Here is a 19,747-nt window from a genome sequence, read left to right as displayed (position 1 = left end):
CCCTGCCTTCAGCCCAGGGCATGATCCTGGAGTCCCAGGATCGAGTCCCACATCGGGCTCCCTGTGTGAAGCCTGCTTTTCCCTCTGCCTGTGTCTCTGCCTTTGTCTCTCTCTGTGTCTCTCATGAATAAATAAATAAAATCTCTAAAAAAAATAATTTCTGTTTCTTTAGGTCACAGGTCAGCAAACTTTTTCTGGAAAGGGTCAGATAATAAATATTTTTGGCTATGTGAGTCATACAGTCTCTGTTTGAACTATTCAACTCCTGTGTTGTTAGCATGAAAGTAGATATAGACAAAGCATAGATGAATGGGCACAGCTGTGTGCCAACAACAAAACAGATGGTGATCAGGTTTGGCTTATGAGCCACAGTCTGCCAAGTCTTGTTTTGGGTGAGTATCTTTTCATATATTGAAGGGCCATTTGTATTTCTTTTTCTGTGAACTGTTCATATCTTTTGTCCATTTTCTTTATTGGTTTTTGGTCTTTTTTCTTAACGGCCTTTCTAGGTGTTCTTTATATACTAGCTCCTCGTCTCAGTGGCATAGTTCAAATATTTTTCATAATTTTGGCATTTGTCTTTTAACTTTGTTTACAGTAATTTTTTCAATGCAGCTGTTTTGGGGGAATCATTTTTTTTTTCATTTAACCAATATTCTTTGAATGTGTAAGTACAGTGGTATGAGAACTATGTAGTAGTTAACCAGAATTTGAATCACTTTTCCTATGAGATTGCCTTGAGAGAGGTAGTCTCTTAGCACCACTTCTGAAGAGAGCCTAACCCACCATAACTCAATTTGGAGTTTGGAGAAAGTAGTTTCTGTTTTCCTTTATACTGGAAATCCTATGAGAGTCGAGAACCTTTGTGTTTTTAGCCCCAAAGGCACTGTAGACTAACAGTAAATGTTTGTGGAATAAAGTAACCATTTATTGACCTATAATATTAGAACGCATTTTAACAGTTGGACTAAACCCTCCTGGGGAGGGTTTAGTAAAAGAAGTACTTTCATATGTAGCTGATGGCAAGAAAACTTAATGTACTACTTTTGAAAAGCCATTTGGCAGTATTTATCAAGAGATATAAAAATATCTATCCCCTCCCAACACAAAGATTCCTTTTCTGAGAATGCATTATAAGGCAACACATGAAACAAACAAGCAAGAAAGGAAGTAGCATTACACACAAAAGTACTCTGACTATACATTTGTCCAAACCTATGGAATGTACAGCACCTAGACCTTGTGTGATTATGGACCTTATGTGATTATGATGTGTCAGGGTAGGTCCATGAATTATAACAAATGTACTGCTCTGGTGGGGGATGTTAATAAGGCAAAAGGCTCTGGGTATGTGGGGGCTGGGGGGATGTGGGAAATCTCTGTACTTCCCTCTCAATTTTGCTGCGAATCTAAAACTGCTCTTAAAAAGTCTTCAAGAAAAGTTTAAAAAGTATGCAGATAAAAATATACCAATTGTATAAACATAACCAAGTAAATATAAATAAATATATACATACATGATAGGAAGAAGGAACAGAAGAAAATTCACTTCACTACATGACACACTAGCTATATTCAGGTTGTGAGCTTATGGTGATTTATATTTTCATCCCTTACTCTTTCGAAGTTGTACCATTATACACACACATACATGTATACATTTATATGTGTGCACACAAATTATACATATTTAATCCACGTATAATACGTTTATTAACTGGACTTTTATAAATTGTGTGTTCATGATGTAATTCAATAAATATTCGTGAGATACACACCTTGAACAAGACAATGTGCTGGATGTTCTTGAAATCCATAGTGAATTAGGTAGTCTGCCCTCAAATCTCTCACTGTTGTATGGGAAAGATAGTCATGACATAACTAATTATAACACAACTACATAAAGTTCAGCTTAGATCTGAGGGGCTACTTGGTCACATTCTTTCTCCCTTCCAGACTCAAGGAGCCAGAAAAGCATCAGAATAGAGTATCAACTGCAGCATTCATTAAGCCAGAGCCAAGAATGTTCAGGGCCTTCTCCCTAGCTCCCCTTAGTTCTAGGGCCATAGGACCATAGGTCTTTCCTGCTGTAGATGAAGGAGGGTGAGCAGGGTGGCTGATGGGTAAGGTAAAGGAAGGCCTCCTTTGGGAGTGCCTATGGCCTGAACGGGTAAAGGAAGATGAAAGAGGTAAAAGCCAAGGAGTATACTTCAGAGCCAGCCTCCGAGGGCAGCGACTGTCCCACACTCCCTCTTCCTTAGGAAGAACAAGTCCGAGATGGAAGAGGAGGGCAGCTTTCTCCAGCATTTCAGAGAGGACAGAAGTGTTGCTGGGACTCTTTGCTTTTCTATGAGGATGGGAAGAATCCTATAAAGAGGAATCCTTGCGGTGCTTTAAGAGTTCAGAGAAGAGATTATACTCTGAATACTTCCTGATTCTACAAAAGTCTCATTACTCTCTTTAAAATCTATTTGTCAAACATTTTTCTTTCCAGTCAAGGGATTGCAAGCTTTGAGGGCAAGAGTCTAAGCAGGGAAACCAGTTACACTTGCAAAGAGACCTGCTGATCTGGCCTGGGCTGGCGCTACTCCTCTCCTATAGAGTCTGCTGGGCATGATCTGACCTCTGAGGGTGCAAATGAAATTAGCCCCAGGACCTCCACAGAGAGCCTCTTCCTGCGCATGAAAACAATGACCTGCAGGAAGCAAGATACAGCAATACATTTATTTTTATTTACTGAGGGAAAACAACCGACAATAGCCCTCCCCACTCTATTTCCTGGGCAATTAACAGCTGTCTGGATTTGGCTAAAACCAGGGTTGGATCACTGGCCAAGAGGAAGTGACCTGGAGCAGAGACTAGAAAAAACAACCACGGTAGAGCTACAGTTTCGATTTTTGCAAAAGCTTGATGAAGAAAAACAAAACAAATTATATCAGCCAGTGAAAATCAGCCCTGAGTCATCTCTTCAGGAACCATTGAGGCCCACTAAACTCCCTTGCCCTCTCTCATTGCTTTTACTGGGCTCTTCTGGGAATCCATGTCTGAGAAAGTTGTAGGTAAAAGAGTATGTTTTCTGGTTGGAGTAGCAGGATAGGATGCACTAGTTAAGCTAGAGGGAGAATAGTGGTTCCCAAGATAAAGCAGGGTAACTATCTTCAAAGTCAACCTATGTAATGGGGGAGTGGTGATGGCAGGGTGTGAAAAACATGGAGACACACTCACAGGGAAGAAACAGTGGGATGAGAAAGGAAGGAAGGAATGAGGGAGGAAGGGAAGAGGAAGGAAAACAGATTAGATGGAGGGAGGGATGGGTGGAAGGGAGAGAGAGAATGTGGAAGGAAGGAAGAAAGGGAGAGAGGGAGGAAGGAAGGAAGAAAATAAATAAATAAATAGAATTATCATCTATTGAATGCCGATCTTTGCCAAGGTCTTGGGTAATCCCTTTATGCTGGTCATCTGTAATACCTTTAACCTTTACCACAATTCAGCAGGGTAGGTAAGTAGTGTTTAAAAGATGACGGAGATGAGGTTTCAAATTGATGCAGGCCTGCCCCATGGTTTTCCATCCTGGTAAAAGCATGGATTTGGGTATATTTTCTAGAAAGCCTTCTCAGATCCCCATATCTGAACTTGAGCTTTTCCACTCACTTTTGTGTTTCCAGAGATCCCTCTTCATGCTTCTATAGAAGCTCTTCCCTTTAGTACTGGACTGGGTAGATCTGCTTCCTTGCTGAACTGTTAATCTCCTCAAAGCAAGAGCTCCCTCAATCCTCTCAGTGCTTACTGGATATCAGCTAGACAGAGTTCAGTTTCATCCTCCTTAACTGCACATTTATTTATTCATTTAAATCAAGTAATCAATTAATTATTTATTGAGATATAACTGACATATAACATTGTGTAGATTTAAAGTGACAAGGTGTTGACTTGATACATTCATATATTGCAGTATGATTACCATCATAATATTAGCTACAGTGTCTTTCACATCATCTAATTATCTTGTTTTTCATGGTGAGAACAATTATGATCTAGTCTCTTAGCAACTTTGAAGTCTTTAATACAATATTGTTTTCTATAGTCACTATGCTGTGCACTAAATCTCCAGGACTTATTTATCTACTGGTTGCAAATTTATAGCCTCAAATAACACATCCTCAATTCTCTCACTCTCTAGCCCTTATTCAACTATGCCCTGTTTTTTTATAAGGAGGGCTTTTTTAGATTCCACATATTAGTGATATCATACAATATTTGTCTTACTTTGATTTAATCTCAATTAGCATAATGTACTTAAGGTCACAACACATTTTCTTTATCCAGTCATCTGTGGATGGACACTTAGGTTGTTTCCATGTCTTGGTTATTGTGAATAATGCTCCTATGAACAAGGGAGTGCAGATATCTCTTAAGATTAGTGATGTCATCTCCATATGTTTCCTTAATCATGCAAAAAAAATCATGCATTTTTTAGATGCAAAAAAAGCATTTGACAAAATACAACATCCTTTCATGATAAAACTCTCAATAAATTTGGTATAAAAGGAACATACCTCAATATAATAAGGGCCATACATGACAAATGCACAACTAACATCATGCTCATTGGTAAAATATTGAAAGCTGCTCAACTGCATATAAAAGCTCCACCCTGGGCAGCCCGGGTTAGCGCTGCCCTCAGCCAATGGCGTGATCCTGGAGACCCAGGATCGAGTCCCATGTCCCAGCATGGAGCCTGTTTCTCCCTCTGCCTGTGTCTCTGCCTCTCTCTCTCTCTCTGTGTCTCTCTTGAATAAATAAATAAAATCTTAAAAGAATAAAAAAATAAAAGCTCCACCCTTTTATACCCCTTTATAGTTTTGATGTCATCATTTACCTCTTTTTATATATTGTGTTCATTAACAGATTATAATAGTTATTTTTAGCAATATTTTCCTTTAATCTTTATACTATAGTTTAGAGGTTAACATACCATTCTACTACAGAATTAGAGTCTTCTAAATCTGACTGCATACTTAGGTTTACCACTGTGTTGTATACTTTCAGATGTTTTCATGTCACTAATAAGTATCTTTTCACTTCAGTTTGATAAACTCCTTTCAGCATTTCTTGTAAAGCAGGATTCCTTCAGCTTTGGTTTCACTGAGAAAGTCTTTATTTCTTCTTCATATCTGAAGGATAACTTTGCCATATAGAGTATTCTTGGTTGGCAACTTTTTCTTCAATATTTTGACTGTCATTCCACTCTCTCCTGGCCTGTGGGGTTTCTGAGAAAGCCACTGATACACTAATAGGGGTTCCTTTGCTATAAGTTTTCTTTTCTAGATACATTTAGGATTCTTTTTTTTATTTTTGACAGTTTCATTATAATGTAGCTTGGAGGTCTTTTTGCAATGAGATAATAGGGTGATCCATTAGCTTTGTGAACTTGGATGTCAAAGTCTCTCCTCAGTTTTGGGACGTCCTCAGCTATTATTTTTAAACAGACTTTATGGCCCCTTCCTCCTCTCTTCTCCATCTGGAACACTGATTATGCTAGTATTTATACATTTGACTGAATCCCATAGATCATGTAGGCTTTCTTTGCTCTTTGTCATTCTTTTTTCTCTGTTTGCCTTGGACTGGGTTATTTGAAAAGCACTGTCTTCTAGGTCACTTATTTTGTCTTCCATTTGATCTACTGTGCTGCAGATTCTCTCTATTGTACTTTTCATTTTAATCACTGAATTCTTCAGCTCCAGAATTTCTGTCTGGTTCCTTTTCATGGTTTCTTCTCGTTGCTAAATTTCCCATTTTGTTCATGTATTTTTTTTCCTGATTTCATTGAAGTGTCTCCTGTGTTTCTTTGTAGCCCGTTGTTTCTTTGAAACAGTTATTTTGTTTTTTTTTTAATATTTTATTTATTTATTCATGAGAGACACACAGAGAGAGAGAGGCAGAGACACAGGCAGAGGGAGAAGCAGGCTCCATGCAGGGAACCTGACGTGGGATTTGATCCCGGGTCTCCAGGATCACACCCGGGGATGAAAGGTGGCGCTAAACTGTTGGCCACCAGGGCTGCCCCGATACAGTTATTTTGAATTTTTTATCTACTAGTGCAGAAGATTTCATGTCTTTGAAATCTTTATTAAAGGATTATTATCTTTTGATGATGACACGTCTTCTTGATTCTTCATGTTCCTTGTAGTTTTGTGTTGCTGCTTTGCCTTTGAAGTAAAAGACACCTCCTCAGCTCTTTACTAGTTATTTTTAGTTGTGGTATATGGTTTGTTGATCCTGTTTTATCTGGGGTTCTCTCTGACCTTGTATTTATACACCTGCTCCACACTTCTTGCTCCCTCTTGTGGCGGAATTCTTAAGCTTTTATGTCTTCTCTGGATCTTACAGCTCACCTGGCTGGCTGCTAGGAACCTCTCTTTTGTTTTCCAGAAGATGGTGCTACAGCTCAAGTTTGTGTTTTCTCTTGCCCACAGATCCAGGTCTGTTTTTCAGATAGCACTCCACTTTACCCAAGTTACTTTTGCTGCCAATATTGGAGCATGAGAAAGGAGCCACCTTAGAGTGAGGGAAGATATGAATTTAGCACCTGAGGTGTTAGGAGTGTCTGCCAGCTGGTAGTAAGATCCTTGGCTGAGGTTCTCCCAGAGACTTGCAGGTAGACTTTCTCCAGACATCCTGAGCACAGTCAGCATGAACTATGTCCCTTTATAATGTCGTTTAATATTCTTATCTTGCCTCTTTTCCAATATCTTCCCTCTCAGTCATGGAGGTCCCACTTTAGTACTCTGGATGTTGCTGGAGGGAAATAAGTTTCCCATGCAGCATCCAGGCAAAGCTAGGGTAGCCAGGCACTCACACACTGCTGTCCTTTTCCCTCACAGAGAGGTGCCACAGGATAGTTCAGTTCTGTGCTGTCTACTGGGGGGAGGGGCACTGCTGGAAAAGTTCCTTGAAACTTGTTTTGTTTGTTTGTTTCCTTCAGCTATGTGCTGGAATTCTGTTTCCACGGTTATTTGCCCAAGTCAACACTTTTCAAAATTTTCCCCAAACACAGCTGGGAGGGGTTGTGGTTGGGATTGCTAGTTCCCCAGTCCAAACCAAAGTCTGTCTGTGGTCTATTACTGGATGATCTAGTGGGCGGGTGGGCGAGACTCCTCCTGGGTTCCTTGGCCAATGTTGTTGGATCAAAGACTCCCACAGAGACATTTTTGTTTGTGGATGGGTGCTTAATTAACTATTAAAAAAAAAGGACACAAAAAGTAGGGATATTTTACACGGCTATGATATTGATATCACTCCCCTTTCACCACATTTACATTGTTTGTTGACTACTCTTGTATCTGCTATTAGTGTCTTTTATTTCTTCTATCCTCTCCTCTTTGTACCTAAAATTTATATCTGTTGTATTCACATCACTGTCATTTTGGAAGGAGTTTCAGAGGGAAGGAGGTATCGTTAACACATGCATTCAATATGCTGTGTTTAGACCGATAGACCTTTCTTGGGTACATTTTTTTTTTTTTAGAATGCATAAAACTTCAAAATTATCATGCCCTTTGATGCAATTGTTCTGTTGCTAGATAACTAACCTGTAGAAATAATTCTACATGTATATAAAGAGATGTGTACAAGGATACAAGCATGTCAATGTTAGCATTGCTCATAATAGTGAAAAATTGTAAACCATTTATGTGATAGTAACAAGATAGTGGTTAAATAGACTTTGATATGTCTATACAGCAGTCAAAAAGAATGCTGTTGGCATATCTGGAAATCTCTCTAAGAAATATTCTTAAATTTAAAAAAATGGACATGTATTATATTTGATCCCACTTATATTCTTTAAAAACCCACAAAACAATATGTGTTCTGATGCATACTAACCAGTGAATATAGATTATGGAAGACTAATTTGCTGATGGCCATCTTGAGTCCTGTCAGGTTGAGCATGCCCTGGGAGCCAAGTCCAGGCGTGCCCCTATGATCTGGTACTTACCCACAAAGGGAAGGCTGTTCACCTACAGGCTCTCATCCTGTTGAGCACATCATACAGGGATCATCACTGGGACCACTAAGCATATTGCACATCAACAGAATGATTCTTTTATTTTCTCACCAAGGAAAACCTCACATTTCTCCCCAGAGTCATCTGATAAGGTCATCACAAAATACCTACACTGGTTTTCCATCTTTGATTGTATGTTATCAATTGCTGCAGAGCAAATTACCTCAAAACTTATTGACTCAAAACAACACTTTATTTTGTCATTTCTGAGGGTCAGGAATCAGAGATTGGCTTAGCTGCAAGGCCAGGGCCGCAACAGGAGGGCACGATTCACGTCCGGACTCACTCCCATGGCCATTGGCATGATTCAGTTCTTTGCAGGCAGCTCGCCACAAGCTACTCTTGCTTCCTTGCTATGTGGGCCCCTCTGTAGCATCTGGCTTCATCAGAGCAAGTGAATGAGAAAAGCCAAAGAGAGGGCATAAGCAAGTGGGAAGTCAGTCTTATGTAACTTAACTTAGACTCATCCATCACTCATCCATATTGTTTTTTAGAAATAGGTTCCTGCGTCCAGCCCACTAGGTCCGCCCTCAAAGGGAGGGGCTTGTGTAAGAGTCTGCATACTAAGAGGTGGGGGACAGCTTAGAAGCTGACTACATTTGTTGACTTAGGCCTATGATGGCATAGTTAGAATAAAGGAGGCATTGGTCCTTGGTTTTATTTATAAATTTGTTGGAAAAAAAAAAAAAGCTGCTTACATCTGCGATTAAAAGGTTTATTCAGGCATTGCAGGAGCAAATTCAGAAGCCAAGAATCTTCCCCTATAGGTGAAAGTAGGCCTTAAACACATACAATCTCTTAAGCAAATGACATCTAAGTATAGTTGCTTGCTTATAATACAGCCTAAATAATACTTTTCTTTCATTTTTTTTTCCATTTTGAAATCATTTCAAATTTAAAGTTGCAAGAATATAGGAAAAGAATCCCAGTTAGCCCTGTACCCACATTCACCATTTATTGACATTGAGGTTTTGAATACACGATGCAGCTTTCACTTGGGAAGGCAATGTTTGTAACCATCGGGGCTTTGAGGGGGGTGAGGGGGGTGCAAGGGGGGCCCTATTTGCTCCCCGCGCGTGGAGTCGTCCTGTCTCAAATGCCTCTTCTTCCTCCTCCTGCAGAAAACCCCGAGCGAGCCGCTCTGTACTTCGTCTCCGGCGTGTGCATCGGGCTGGTGCTCACGCTGGCGGCCCTGGTGATGAGGCTCTCCTGCCGCACCGACTGCCGGCCGCGTCCCCGCAAGAAGTTCCTGCAGGACCGGGGGAGCAGCAGCGACAGCAGCGACAGCGAGGATGGCAGCTCAGACACCGCGTCCGACATCTCGGTCCGGAGACACCGCCGCTTCGAAAGGACTTTGAACAAGAACGTGTTCACCTCGGCCGAGGAGCTGGAGCGCGCGCAGCGGCTGGAGGAGCGGGAGCGCATCATCCGGGAGATCTGGATGAACGGCCAGCCCGACGGCCCCGGCACCAGGAGCCTGAACCGCTACTACTAGCGGCGCCCGGGCCGCCCCCGCCAGGCTCCGCAGCGCGCGGGCGTCCGTCGGCTGAACGCGCTTCTGCTGAAGGCCTGGAGCAGAGCTACTTTTGCAGCCGGGGGAGGGGGCCTGAGCTTCCCTTCCCGACTAGATGTATGCAGAAGTAGAAAACCCAAGTCAGTTCATCAACCTTTCCAGGTCGCGGAATGGTGCTGAAGACCCCTCTCCAACTACGTGGATGGAGAATTAGAGAAACGGGACTGTGGTTTCTCTTGATTTCTGAGGATCTCAGAGGTTTCTGCAGACTTCCTTGCTGTGTGTTATTCCTTTACAAAAGGAAGAGTATCATGGCATGAGGGCTAGGAATAGCAGGGTGAACTTAACCCCGTAAATGCAATTTTCTAAACGACCCCATGCTACGGAGGTGATTCTCATCCGGCTAGCGTGATTTATGATTATTATTTAAGGCTGATTTTTGACAATCTTGTGTTGCGACGGCAACCTTGTCCATTTTAACTGGCACCTCAGGGATTAAAATCCTATTTTTTAGTAGAGTTCCCACCTCATTCATGAAAATGGGTAGAATTAATGTATTATGGGAGATGTGTCAGTGAGCTAGAAAATATCAATAACCTCAAAGGATGAAGGGTTTTATTTTAAATAGTTTATAAAATATATATTAACACGCGTATCTGAAGATGCTGCATAAGAATAAAAATTGTTTTCACCCCTTTCGGAAAGAAGACATTTTGTTATGACTCTAGATAATTATGATTTTAAACATTTTGTTTTTTTAAAAAAAGTTTGGATTTCCAAGAAAAGAATGGGAATGGGAGAGGAGGAATAAAGCCAAAATTAGGATGAGATTTAAAAAATAATAAATATTACATAAAATCTTTTTTGTTTCATGTCTATCTCTGTGGTCATATTTACCTTAAATGGCAGCCCTTTTACATAGGTAGCTACGGTCTTGTGCCAGGCCCTATCAACAACTGGAGAATTGGGAGAAATGGAGAAACTAGAGAATAAAGAAATGGCCCCTGTGTGACTAAGGACTTTTCATTTGCTGTATGTTGCATGTTATAGTTACAATGCAGCTGAGTAGTTGCTAAGCAGATGATAGACTTAAAATGTAGCAGTGGTTGCCAAGGCAAGAAATACAATGGTGGCCCCATATGGAGAGAGGAAGTCCGCAGGGAAGAAAGAGAGCAAGTCTGAACCACATTTAGAAATGGAGTACAAACAGGAAGCAGCCCCCTCCAGCCTTATAGACAAGAATAGTGAGTTCTATTTCTGTTGGATCCCTTCTCTTGACATGCAGTGGGTTCCTTAGTCTGTCTAGACGCTCCTGATACTTCCTACTGAGAGTATCTCCATTGGTGTCCATTGGCACCATTGGTGTCCATTGGCATCATCACCAGTCGTCACCATGCCTGAAAAGATGGTTGGGAGACTTCCTCTGCTGGGTCTCTATTGCTTTAGTAACCCACCGTATGTGACAAGGGCTTGGAAGGCTGTCTTAAGAAGGGAACAATCGTATACCTTACCTCGATATTCTCAGTGTGCATGCAGGACATGTGTCACTGTAGCTTCTCATTAGATAACGTTTGAATTAAGGAAATAACAGAAAGCCTCAGAGAATGGGAAATAGGGCTAATTGCAGTATGCTGTTCTACAGAGCTTCAAAGCCTTAAATGTTTGCAACGAAGATGATTTTTCCTAAGTTTATGGAGGTCTGTTTTATTTGCCTTCATTTATTCTTTCCTCTTACTGTTAATCATTTTCTTGTCTCTTTCAACTTTAGACTCTCATCTTCTTTTACATTAACTCAGATGTGACCAAGTGGTTGGGCTTTCAGGGCATTTTCCAAGTTTAATCCAGCCCCGAGTCTTAAATTTTTTTTACAGGTTTATAAGGAATGAGTATTCCTTCTTGAAATTGCAATGGCTATTCTTAACCTCATTGATGACCAATGATCCAGTCCCTCAGACTTGAACCAAATAAAGAAAAACTTGTAAATTAGGCTTAACTACTGGGGGTGTGCCTCTTGTGCCTCCAAAAGCATGACATCATCTATCCTTCATTGTTCCTATTTTCAAGATCATCTTGGCCTCACTTGATGTGAGCCACTTGATCCTCAGATGCATTTTAAAATCTCCTTTCTACAGGAAAAAACATCATTTGGACAGTCCCTGAGAGAGGGAAGAGCCATGTAAAAGTCTCTTTTCCTAGCTCTCCGTTCCTATTTGTTTTCTTTCTTTCAGCAGTAGGCAGAGATCAGGGCCTACCAGCAGAATCAATGAAATTAAAAATGACCTTTCCTTCCAGCTCCCATCTGAAGAACACAAGGAACTTCTGAGGCTCTAAGAAGAAAGATTTCTCTGGGCCTGGGGCCAGACCCCTTCTTTGGGAATCTGTTCAGAATCAGAATTGTGCAACCAGCTCCACATAGTCAAAGACAGGTTGATGAACTAAAATCTGTCCTTTGTACTCCCCCCAATTTGTGTTTTTATCCCTAGTCTCAGGTCTTTTCATGGATAATATTTGATGCCTTATACTGTTTATGACATCAAGTCTTATATATGTCTTTAGAATGAAAAAAAAATGTTCTTACTCAGTATCATATGTGGATATACCCTAGCGAATTACTCAAATGGAAAGAATGCATTTCTGAACCAGGAACTTTTGATGGGAAGGAGAGATATATAAACAGAAAGGTATTTTCTCTTTGTGATATTACTATTATTTTGCAGAATTAGACTTTCACATATCCAAGACTCAAGTAGCTATTCCTACCTTTTTGAATACTTCTCTAGATGGGCAATTCATCAGTGGGTATTTGAAGAGTGACCAAGATATCTGTAAGTGACAGAGGCAGGATAAAGTAGAAGTGATTTAGCTGAATAGCATGAGCCTCTAAGGAAGTACTTTATAAAAAATCATAAAAGCAGAATTTTGCAAACTTCAGCTCATGGCCAAATCCAGCCTACCACCTGTTTTTGTACCACCTACAAGTTAAGAATGGTTTTTACCTCTTAAAATAGTTACATTTTAAATGATAAGTTACATAAGTACCTACATAATATCCTTGATTTTGCTTTGACCAGGAAGTCTAAAATATTTACCATTTGGCTTTTTATGGAAAGTTTGCTGACACTATTGTAAAGAAATGGTCTGGAAAGATCAATAAAGAATAGGAAAAATGCAGAATTCTATCCCCTCCTCAACTGTGGCAGGCTGAATAATGACTCTTGAAAGATATCTATGTCCAAATCCTTGGAGCCTGCAAGAATGTTACCTGACATGACAAAAGGGACTTAAATGTGATTAAATTAAGGATATTACTGAGATAGAAGATTATTCTGTATTATCTGGGTACACCCAATGTCACAGGTCCTTATAAGAGGGAGGCAGCAGGATTTGAGTCAGAATATGTGATGACAGAAGCAGAGTTCCCAGTGATGCAACCATGAACCAAAAAACATGAGCAACCTCTAGATGCTGGAAAAAGAGCAGATTCTCCACGGGAATCTTCAGATGGAAGCAGCCCTGCCAACACGTTGATTTTAGCCCTATGACTCATTTTGGACTTCTGAGCTTCAGAACTCATAAGATAATAAATGTGTGTTGTTTTAAGCCACTGAATTTGTGGTGATTTGTTATAGCAGCAATAGGAATAATAGGAAACAATATGTTTATCAACCCTGTGTTCCTTGGGTTGTAGAAGAATCATAGACTTCACCACAGAGTCTCAGAAAATTTAGGAAATTCCTATAGGCAACTGGGTAAGAGGCAGAGGAGAAGTTGAAAAGGAAGTTTGGAGTGCAGAACATGTAGCTGATTGCAGATTGAGATTTTAGAGAGCATTTGGAAAAGGCACCCAAGGAAGAGCTCAACTGTAATCAGGGAAGGAAGAACTGCTGAAGGCAATGTGACTGGAAGTCAGGGGGAGGTAAATGGCAGGCCTGGGAGATGAGACATAGTTACATTAGCTAGCCTCAGGTTTCACATGGCCTCCAGCCAGGTATCTGTCTGAAATCTAATGGTGTCTCCACTGGCAGAAGAAGATAAAGGATGGAAGCCCTTTAAAATGATGAGGATGTATTTTTATGTCAGCCGTGTAAACTCTGTGACTTCTCTTCCAATCAGAATATTTATCTCCACCTGCCTCTTACGTTCAGATCAATTCTTCTCCCTCCAAGAATCCATCTGTTCATTATGTTTTTTTTGTAATTTGCACACAATGATATCCTTAGCAACCAGTCATTTGTTGCAGATACAGCCCTTAGAGTTCAAAATTGGGTCCTTGTTTCAAAAACTATTCACTAAACACACCAATTATCTGTTAAGAGTTCTCATATTATGTCCTGAAGCTCACCAATCACCGCTCCTTGGGACTAGGGGTGCATAGAACACACTTTCGGAAGCACCTCCTTTAAATCGATAAAGCTGAATGCAAAACACAGGTTAAAACTGAAATTTGGGGTGTCTGGGTGGCTCAGTCATTTAAATGTCTGCCTTTGGCTCAGGTCATGATCTGGGGGTCCTAGGATGGAGCCGCACATCAGGCTCCCTGTTCAGTGAGGAGTTGGCTTCTCCCTCTGCCCCTGCTTGTGCGCACTCTCTCTCTCTAATAAGTAAATAAAATCTTCAAAAACAACAATAACTGAAATTTGGAGTGAGTTCCTGCTTGTATTCCAGGCCTTTGAAGAGCCACCAGTACATAGAATTCCTGAGGCTTTCTCAGACACTTGGGTCCATACTGAAATAGATGCTACTATTCAAAATTTTTTATTAACCATATGACTATAAAAGCATGAAAATCCAAAGCTACTTTTGGATTGTCTCCTCAAATATCTGAGTAGTTTTTAAGCTTTTCTGGTCCAACTTGCATGTGAGTGCAGTGGCCCACAATGTGTCCTTCCCCAAGATGCCTGTAGCCCACAACTCCCCAGTTCCTTCTAGGTGAGGGGAACCATTGCAAGATTTCTCTAGGGACCAGGAAGGCAGCACAGGCTGCTAAAGCTGCCCTTGAAATTCAGGATGTCCAACTCTGCCCTTTTGCCTAACCTAAAAGTGTGGAAAATTATAAAAATGCTGATGTTCCCTAGTTGAATTTGAATTGGAGCCCCAAGGATCAATCTGGACATATTGCAATAAAGAGGCAGGCTGTTTGTTCTTGAGTTAACTGCTTTTACATACTCAGTGCTTAAAAGGTATTTGGCAGGTAATTTCTTATTTAATTGTCTGTCTCCAACTAGATTCTGGGTTTTATGAGGTCAATAAATCTGTCTTTTCAGTATTTCTAGCACAATGCCATGCCTTAGTATGTGCTCAGTAAACGTACACTGAATGAATGACTGAATGCTAAGTTTTTTGGCATCCTGAAGCTCTTTTGAAATTCAGAGGCAATTTAGGCATATTGCTGTTGCTATATCAGGTGGCAATACTAATTGTGTTGATTGTTATTTTCTGCCAGATTACTCGGTCTGCCAATAGGGGAAAATTTGTTCTTTTGGTAAAAATGAACAAATAAATAAAATAACTTCTGATTATATCTGAAGAGTTTATTAATATGAGGAAAATCTATGAAAGAATAGAACGTTTATAAAGCACTTTTTTTCTTTTACCACTGAGATTCTTTGGCATGAATTCTAGACTTTCCACTGGTATCAATTCAGCAAGCATTTACTGAGTACTTAAGTTCAAGACACCATGAGAATTGTGTCTTCTAACTCAGTCTGCAGGGGAGGTAAGAAATGATGAGGTAACAATATGATGAAAGTAAGACTGAAAAGACACAAAGTGCTAGTCCTATAGACAACTGGGTAAGAGGGTGCTGCCTTTATTTCTCTGAAGCATTCAGTCTTAGGGAGAATGTTCCTTTCTGAACATCCACAGAGGTCCTGATGTTGGGCCTGAAAAGTGGTGAGGGCATGGGCAAAGAAGGGGAGGGACAGCATCCTGGTTGTAGATTATTGCCAGAGAAAGCTTCAGAGGCAGAATGAGGGGCAGTGAGTAGCTGCATTTAGTTGGAGGCATGAGACATACTTAGGGAAGTGGTGGGGATTCAGTCCTAAAAGGTAGGTTAGATCTAATTTCTGGAAAGTTGGACTTTGAGAACTGGCTAAGACTGGTCATTTGTTTACGCAATGGAAATCAAGGAAAGATTTATGAACCAGAAGGTTATATGATCAACACATACTTCAAAAAAATTAATCTGAATTGGAGAAGGTAGAGTCTTGTGGAAAGGTGTTTAGGTAGAAGACTAATAGTTTCATTACAGAATCAAGAATATCTGACCACTGATTAAGTGTTGATGGGGGACAAGGGAGAAAAAATATGAAGTCTAAGAGGGATCTGAGGGTTGAAATCTGAATTATGTAAACTTGTGATAGCATTAAAATAGTAAGATTAATGTCATTTAAGGAATACAGTTTAAATACTGTTTTTACATATATAATCTCTTTTAACAGAAAAAGCGAGTCAGTGGGGAAAACTTATTTTTAGAGGGAGTAGTTGACATCTGTCGCTTTTGCCTATCCAGCATACTTTCTCCTTTTTCTCTTCTTGTCTATAAAAGACTACCATTCATGTGATTGAAGCCAATCCATAGCTTCCAAGGACTTAGATCAATAGTTAGCATATCTCTACATTTCAGTCATGCGATTGGCTATAGGATGGTCAGTGTCCCAAGTTAGCTCAATAAAATGAATAGTAGGATTTTTGATGGAATTATTGGGAAAGAGAAGTTCCTTCTTTCTCTAGGTTTGCTAAGGTAATCAAAGTAAGCCTGGTGCTTATGGCAACCATAATATGAACATATTTTGATAGAGAGAGCCTGATTTAGAAAGGAGGAAGTGAACACATACACATGCATAAACAAGAGATAGAGACATGGACTGAGAAAGGGAGGAAAGGAGGGAGAGAGGGAAGACGGGAGGAAAGCGAAGGGAAGCAGAAGAAAAGAGGATGAGCTTAAATTATCGACAACCCTGAGTTCCTGGATCTAGCTCAGGACTTGTATGGTTACATAGAGAAATATGTTCCTCTTTTCCCTGTTTCAGCTACTTTAAGTTGGATTTCTGTCGCTCACAAAAGACAAGACCCTAGTGAATGCAGCGATGATGTGTTTGACTTCAAACATATAGAATCCTAGGTTCCAGAATGATATCTTGGTGGACTGTAACTCCGAAGAGAAGCTGTAACCAGAGATACGTATTTGAAACTCACCTGTATGAAGCACTGTTAAATCTCTGGTAGTGACTGAGGTCCCCAGGAGAAAGATGGGAGGGAACAGAGGGCAGAACAATGCTTAGTCATAGGAACTGAGAGACAGAATTGTAGAGAAAAAAAGAATGGTCCTCAGGTTTAAGTAGAAGTTAAGCAGAATGAAGACTGTCACTGGACTGGCAACTAGAAGTCACTGGCTATCACTAGGTAGTGATCTGTAAGGTCATGGGTCTTTAAAAAGGTTATGAGAGGATAAGATTTGGATTTCCCCCATACAGTACTTTGCTTTATCCTCCAATGGCATTTGTACATTTCAGTAAGACATTATGTATCTTATCCATTCTGTGCTTGACACCCAGTGGGTGCTCAATAAATAAAACTAAAATTGGCCCATGTATGTATAGAGCACTTTTATTTAGGAAACAGATTTTTGTCAGGGAAAACATGTTATTTACAATTGCTTCACGTTGAAGTCTGAGAATGTTCCTTTAGCATAACAGCATTCACAAATTAAGGTGGCACATAGGATAAATCAGGCTAGGTAGCTGCAGAGCCCTATGACTGTGAATGGGTCATAAAACACTGGAGACTTGAGTTAGAAACTGAAACATACAAAGTAAACATTGCAAAAGGATGGAAACATCTTGTATTTATGACAAGAAAATGGAAGAAGATAATCGATCTTATATCATTAGGTTCTTAAAGACGGGCAAAACCTGGTCCCTAGATTCATTCTCTATCTTACATTTTCCTCCTTTCTCTAGAAAAGGAAGGTATTTTTAGAACAGGATGGCAAACAGGACTAAGCATGCATGTTAATACCAACCAAATGGCAGTGATAGGTTGGACTGCTTAGAGGATCATATGGCTCCACAGAAAAGTGTTGATGGCTCTGATTGATTATTGATGTCTGCCATGGGCAAGAGAAGGGGGGAAATCTCCATTTCATTCAGATATCTGCTCAAATGACACCTCAGAAGGGCCTTTCTTGCTTATTCTATCTAAAATTGTCTTATTTTTCTTTATAACACTTAGCACAATCCAATATCACATCATTTTTCACGTTGTACTGTCTATCTTCTCTTCACTGGATTGTAAGATCCACAAGGATTTCACTGCTGTATTTCCAGCTCCTAAGACAGTGTCCTCAACAAACATTTATTGAATGAATGAATGGTTTTCACGCTCTATGTTAGTCAAACTGGACTGAGATAAAGTTCATTTTTGGGACTGGAGTACTCAGAGATAGTATCACATACAGACAATTGCACCTCTTTCAATTGTTTTTTTTTTTTTTTTACTGTCTTTTAGTGAAAGGAAAGGAGAGTAGAATCCTTATAACCCATGTGTACAAGCACAGACATCCACTGAGAGCTAAATTTTCAGAAAAGATAAACAAGCATAACCTTCCTTTCCTCTGCTTCTTAGAGGCTGTATTTGGAACACTAGGCTGGGACCACCCACAGAGCTGGGGCTTTGGGCTGACATATGTGTGTGTTCTATGCTGGCTCTTCCACCTTAATGGAAGAGCTGCTTAAAAGAAACAGTCACAATCTTGAGCGAGAAAGCAATGAATCATAACATTGTAGTGACACTAATTTAAGATTCAAAGGGTTTGGGAAGCACAACTGTCAAACAGTGGGATGAGTGTGGCTGGGCTTGAAAGCCTTAGTTGTGAATGAATGAGCACACATTTACCAAACAGCAGGATGGAAATAAACAAAGGGAGACCTTGCTTAAGTTATTTCACTGTTTGGGATTTGGGGCCAGAACGTTAGAAACCTTGAACCAAGTCCCACTTGGGTCCCCCAGTGAATACTCGATTTCCCTGGGGGAAACCTTTGTGAAAAGGAATATGGCTCTGAATCCCCTCCAGTGGAATGGGTGTCATGGTGGTCAGGATCTGGGAGGCAGAGTGAGGCCTCAGAGCCAGGGAAGAGTAATGAACGCTAACTTAGGAGTCAGGGCAGAGGTGGGAGCCAGAAGCAAGGCCAGCAAGTGGAAATCAAGACAAATATGAAGGGAATGAGAAGTTCCAGGGACATGTTGGTGCCTGCGGTGAAGAGTGACTAGAGATTATTATGAGGACTGCGGAAAGGCCAGAGAAGAGGCAACATAGAGCGAACGTTAAGGGATTGCTGTGTGGGAGAAAACGGACACATGTGCTTGATTTATTTATAATTTGTGTCTGCATAAAATTTCCAAAAAATTTAAGGCAGCTTTCAAGAATAGAAACAATTGCAGTGCAGCTGTTAAAATAGAATAGAGAAATCTTTTTTAAAAAGGAGAAGTAACAGGAAACAAATTTACTGAGTGAGAAGTCTGGTTGTTTTAATTGGACTTTGACTTTAGCTCTGAATTTCCTAGTAGCCAAGAAAAAGAAGAGGACAATTTTCATAACAGGCAGCCAAAGGAAAGAAAGCAGGATCAAATTCCAGTTTTCTTTTTTATTCAAAACAAAGAGAACAGAACCTGCCTGTAGGAAGAGATGGAGTACCGAGTGAAAAGCAGAGGGAGAAACTGAAGGTGAGGTGGACAGGACCACAAGGCTTGGGTCTCTTTCTCCCTCTCCTGCTGGCTCCACAGCCACGCTGACTTCTGGCCGTGAGATTCTCACCCACTGTCCGTCTTCTTTCCACCTGCCTACCTGCTTGTGGCACCAGGGGGGCGAATGTAAGCTTCTCAGCCCCTTCTTGCTATGCTCTAAACAAGCCCACCCTCTTCTTTCACTTTCTGGCTTTTACTATTACTTTGGGTGAGGCTTCAGATGTCGCAGGGACTGGGAAAGTTTCCCACCTCCTGCTGACATTGCAACAGACTTGTGTCCTCACCAACGCATCCCAGAGCTCTTCCACACCCTATTGTATCTCTTTTCATTCCCACAGGGGGCACCCAACCTGCCCCCCACCTTCTCCGTCCCTGGCCTCTGGGTCCCTTCAGGTCTGACTGGCTGTGTGAGCTCTCAGGCG

At 40.7% G+C, this 19,747-nt stretch overlaps 1 protein-coding gene across 3 annotated transcripts in view; it reads left to right on the top strand.

The window, feature by feature from the left end:
- Positions 1-10,443, top strand: part of EVA1A (eva-1 homolog A, regulator of programmed cell death) — a 48,635-nt gene extending 38,192 nt beyond the window's left edge. For 2 of the 3 annotated variants that reach the window (XM_072769983.1, XM_072769982.1), the window contains one exon: positions 9,190-10,443. In XM_072769983.1, the coding sequence (XP_072626084.1) occupies positions 9,190-9,563 (374 nt within the window). In that variant the 3' untranslated portion in view covers positions 9,564-10,443. The remainder of the gene's footprint in view (positions 1-9,189) is intronic. The other variant, XR_012004286.1, reaches the window with a different exon arrangement.
- The last annotated feature ends 9,304 nt before the right edge of the window (positions 10,444-19,747 follow it).

The sequence above is a fragment of the Canis lupus genome, chromosome 12 (genome assembly GCF_048164855.1).
Source record: "Canis lupus baileyi chromosome 12, mCanLup2.hap1, whole genome shotgun sequence".
Lineage (NCBI taxonomy): Eukaryota > Metazoa > Chordata > Mammalia > Carnivora > Canidae > Canis > Canis lupus.
Note: the sequence above shows the minus strand (reverse complement) of the source record. Positions and strands in the feature narration are given on the sequence as shown.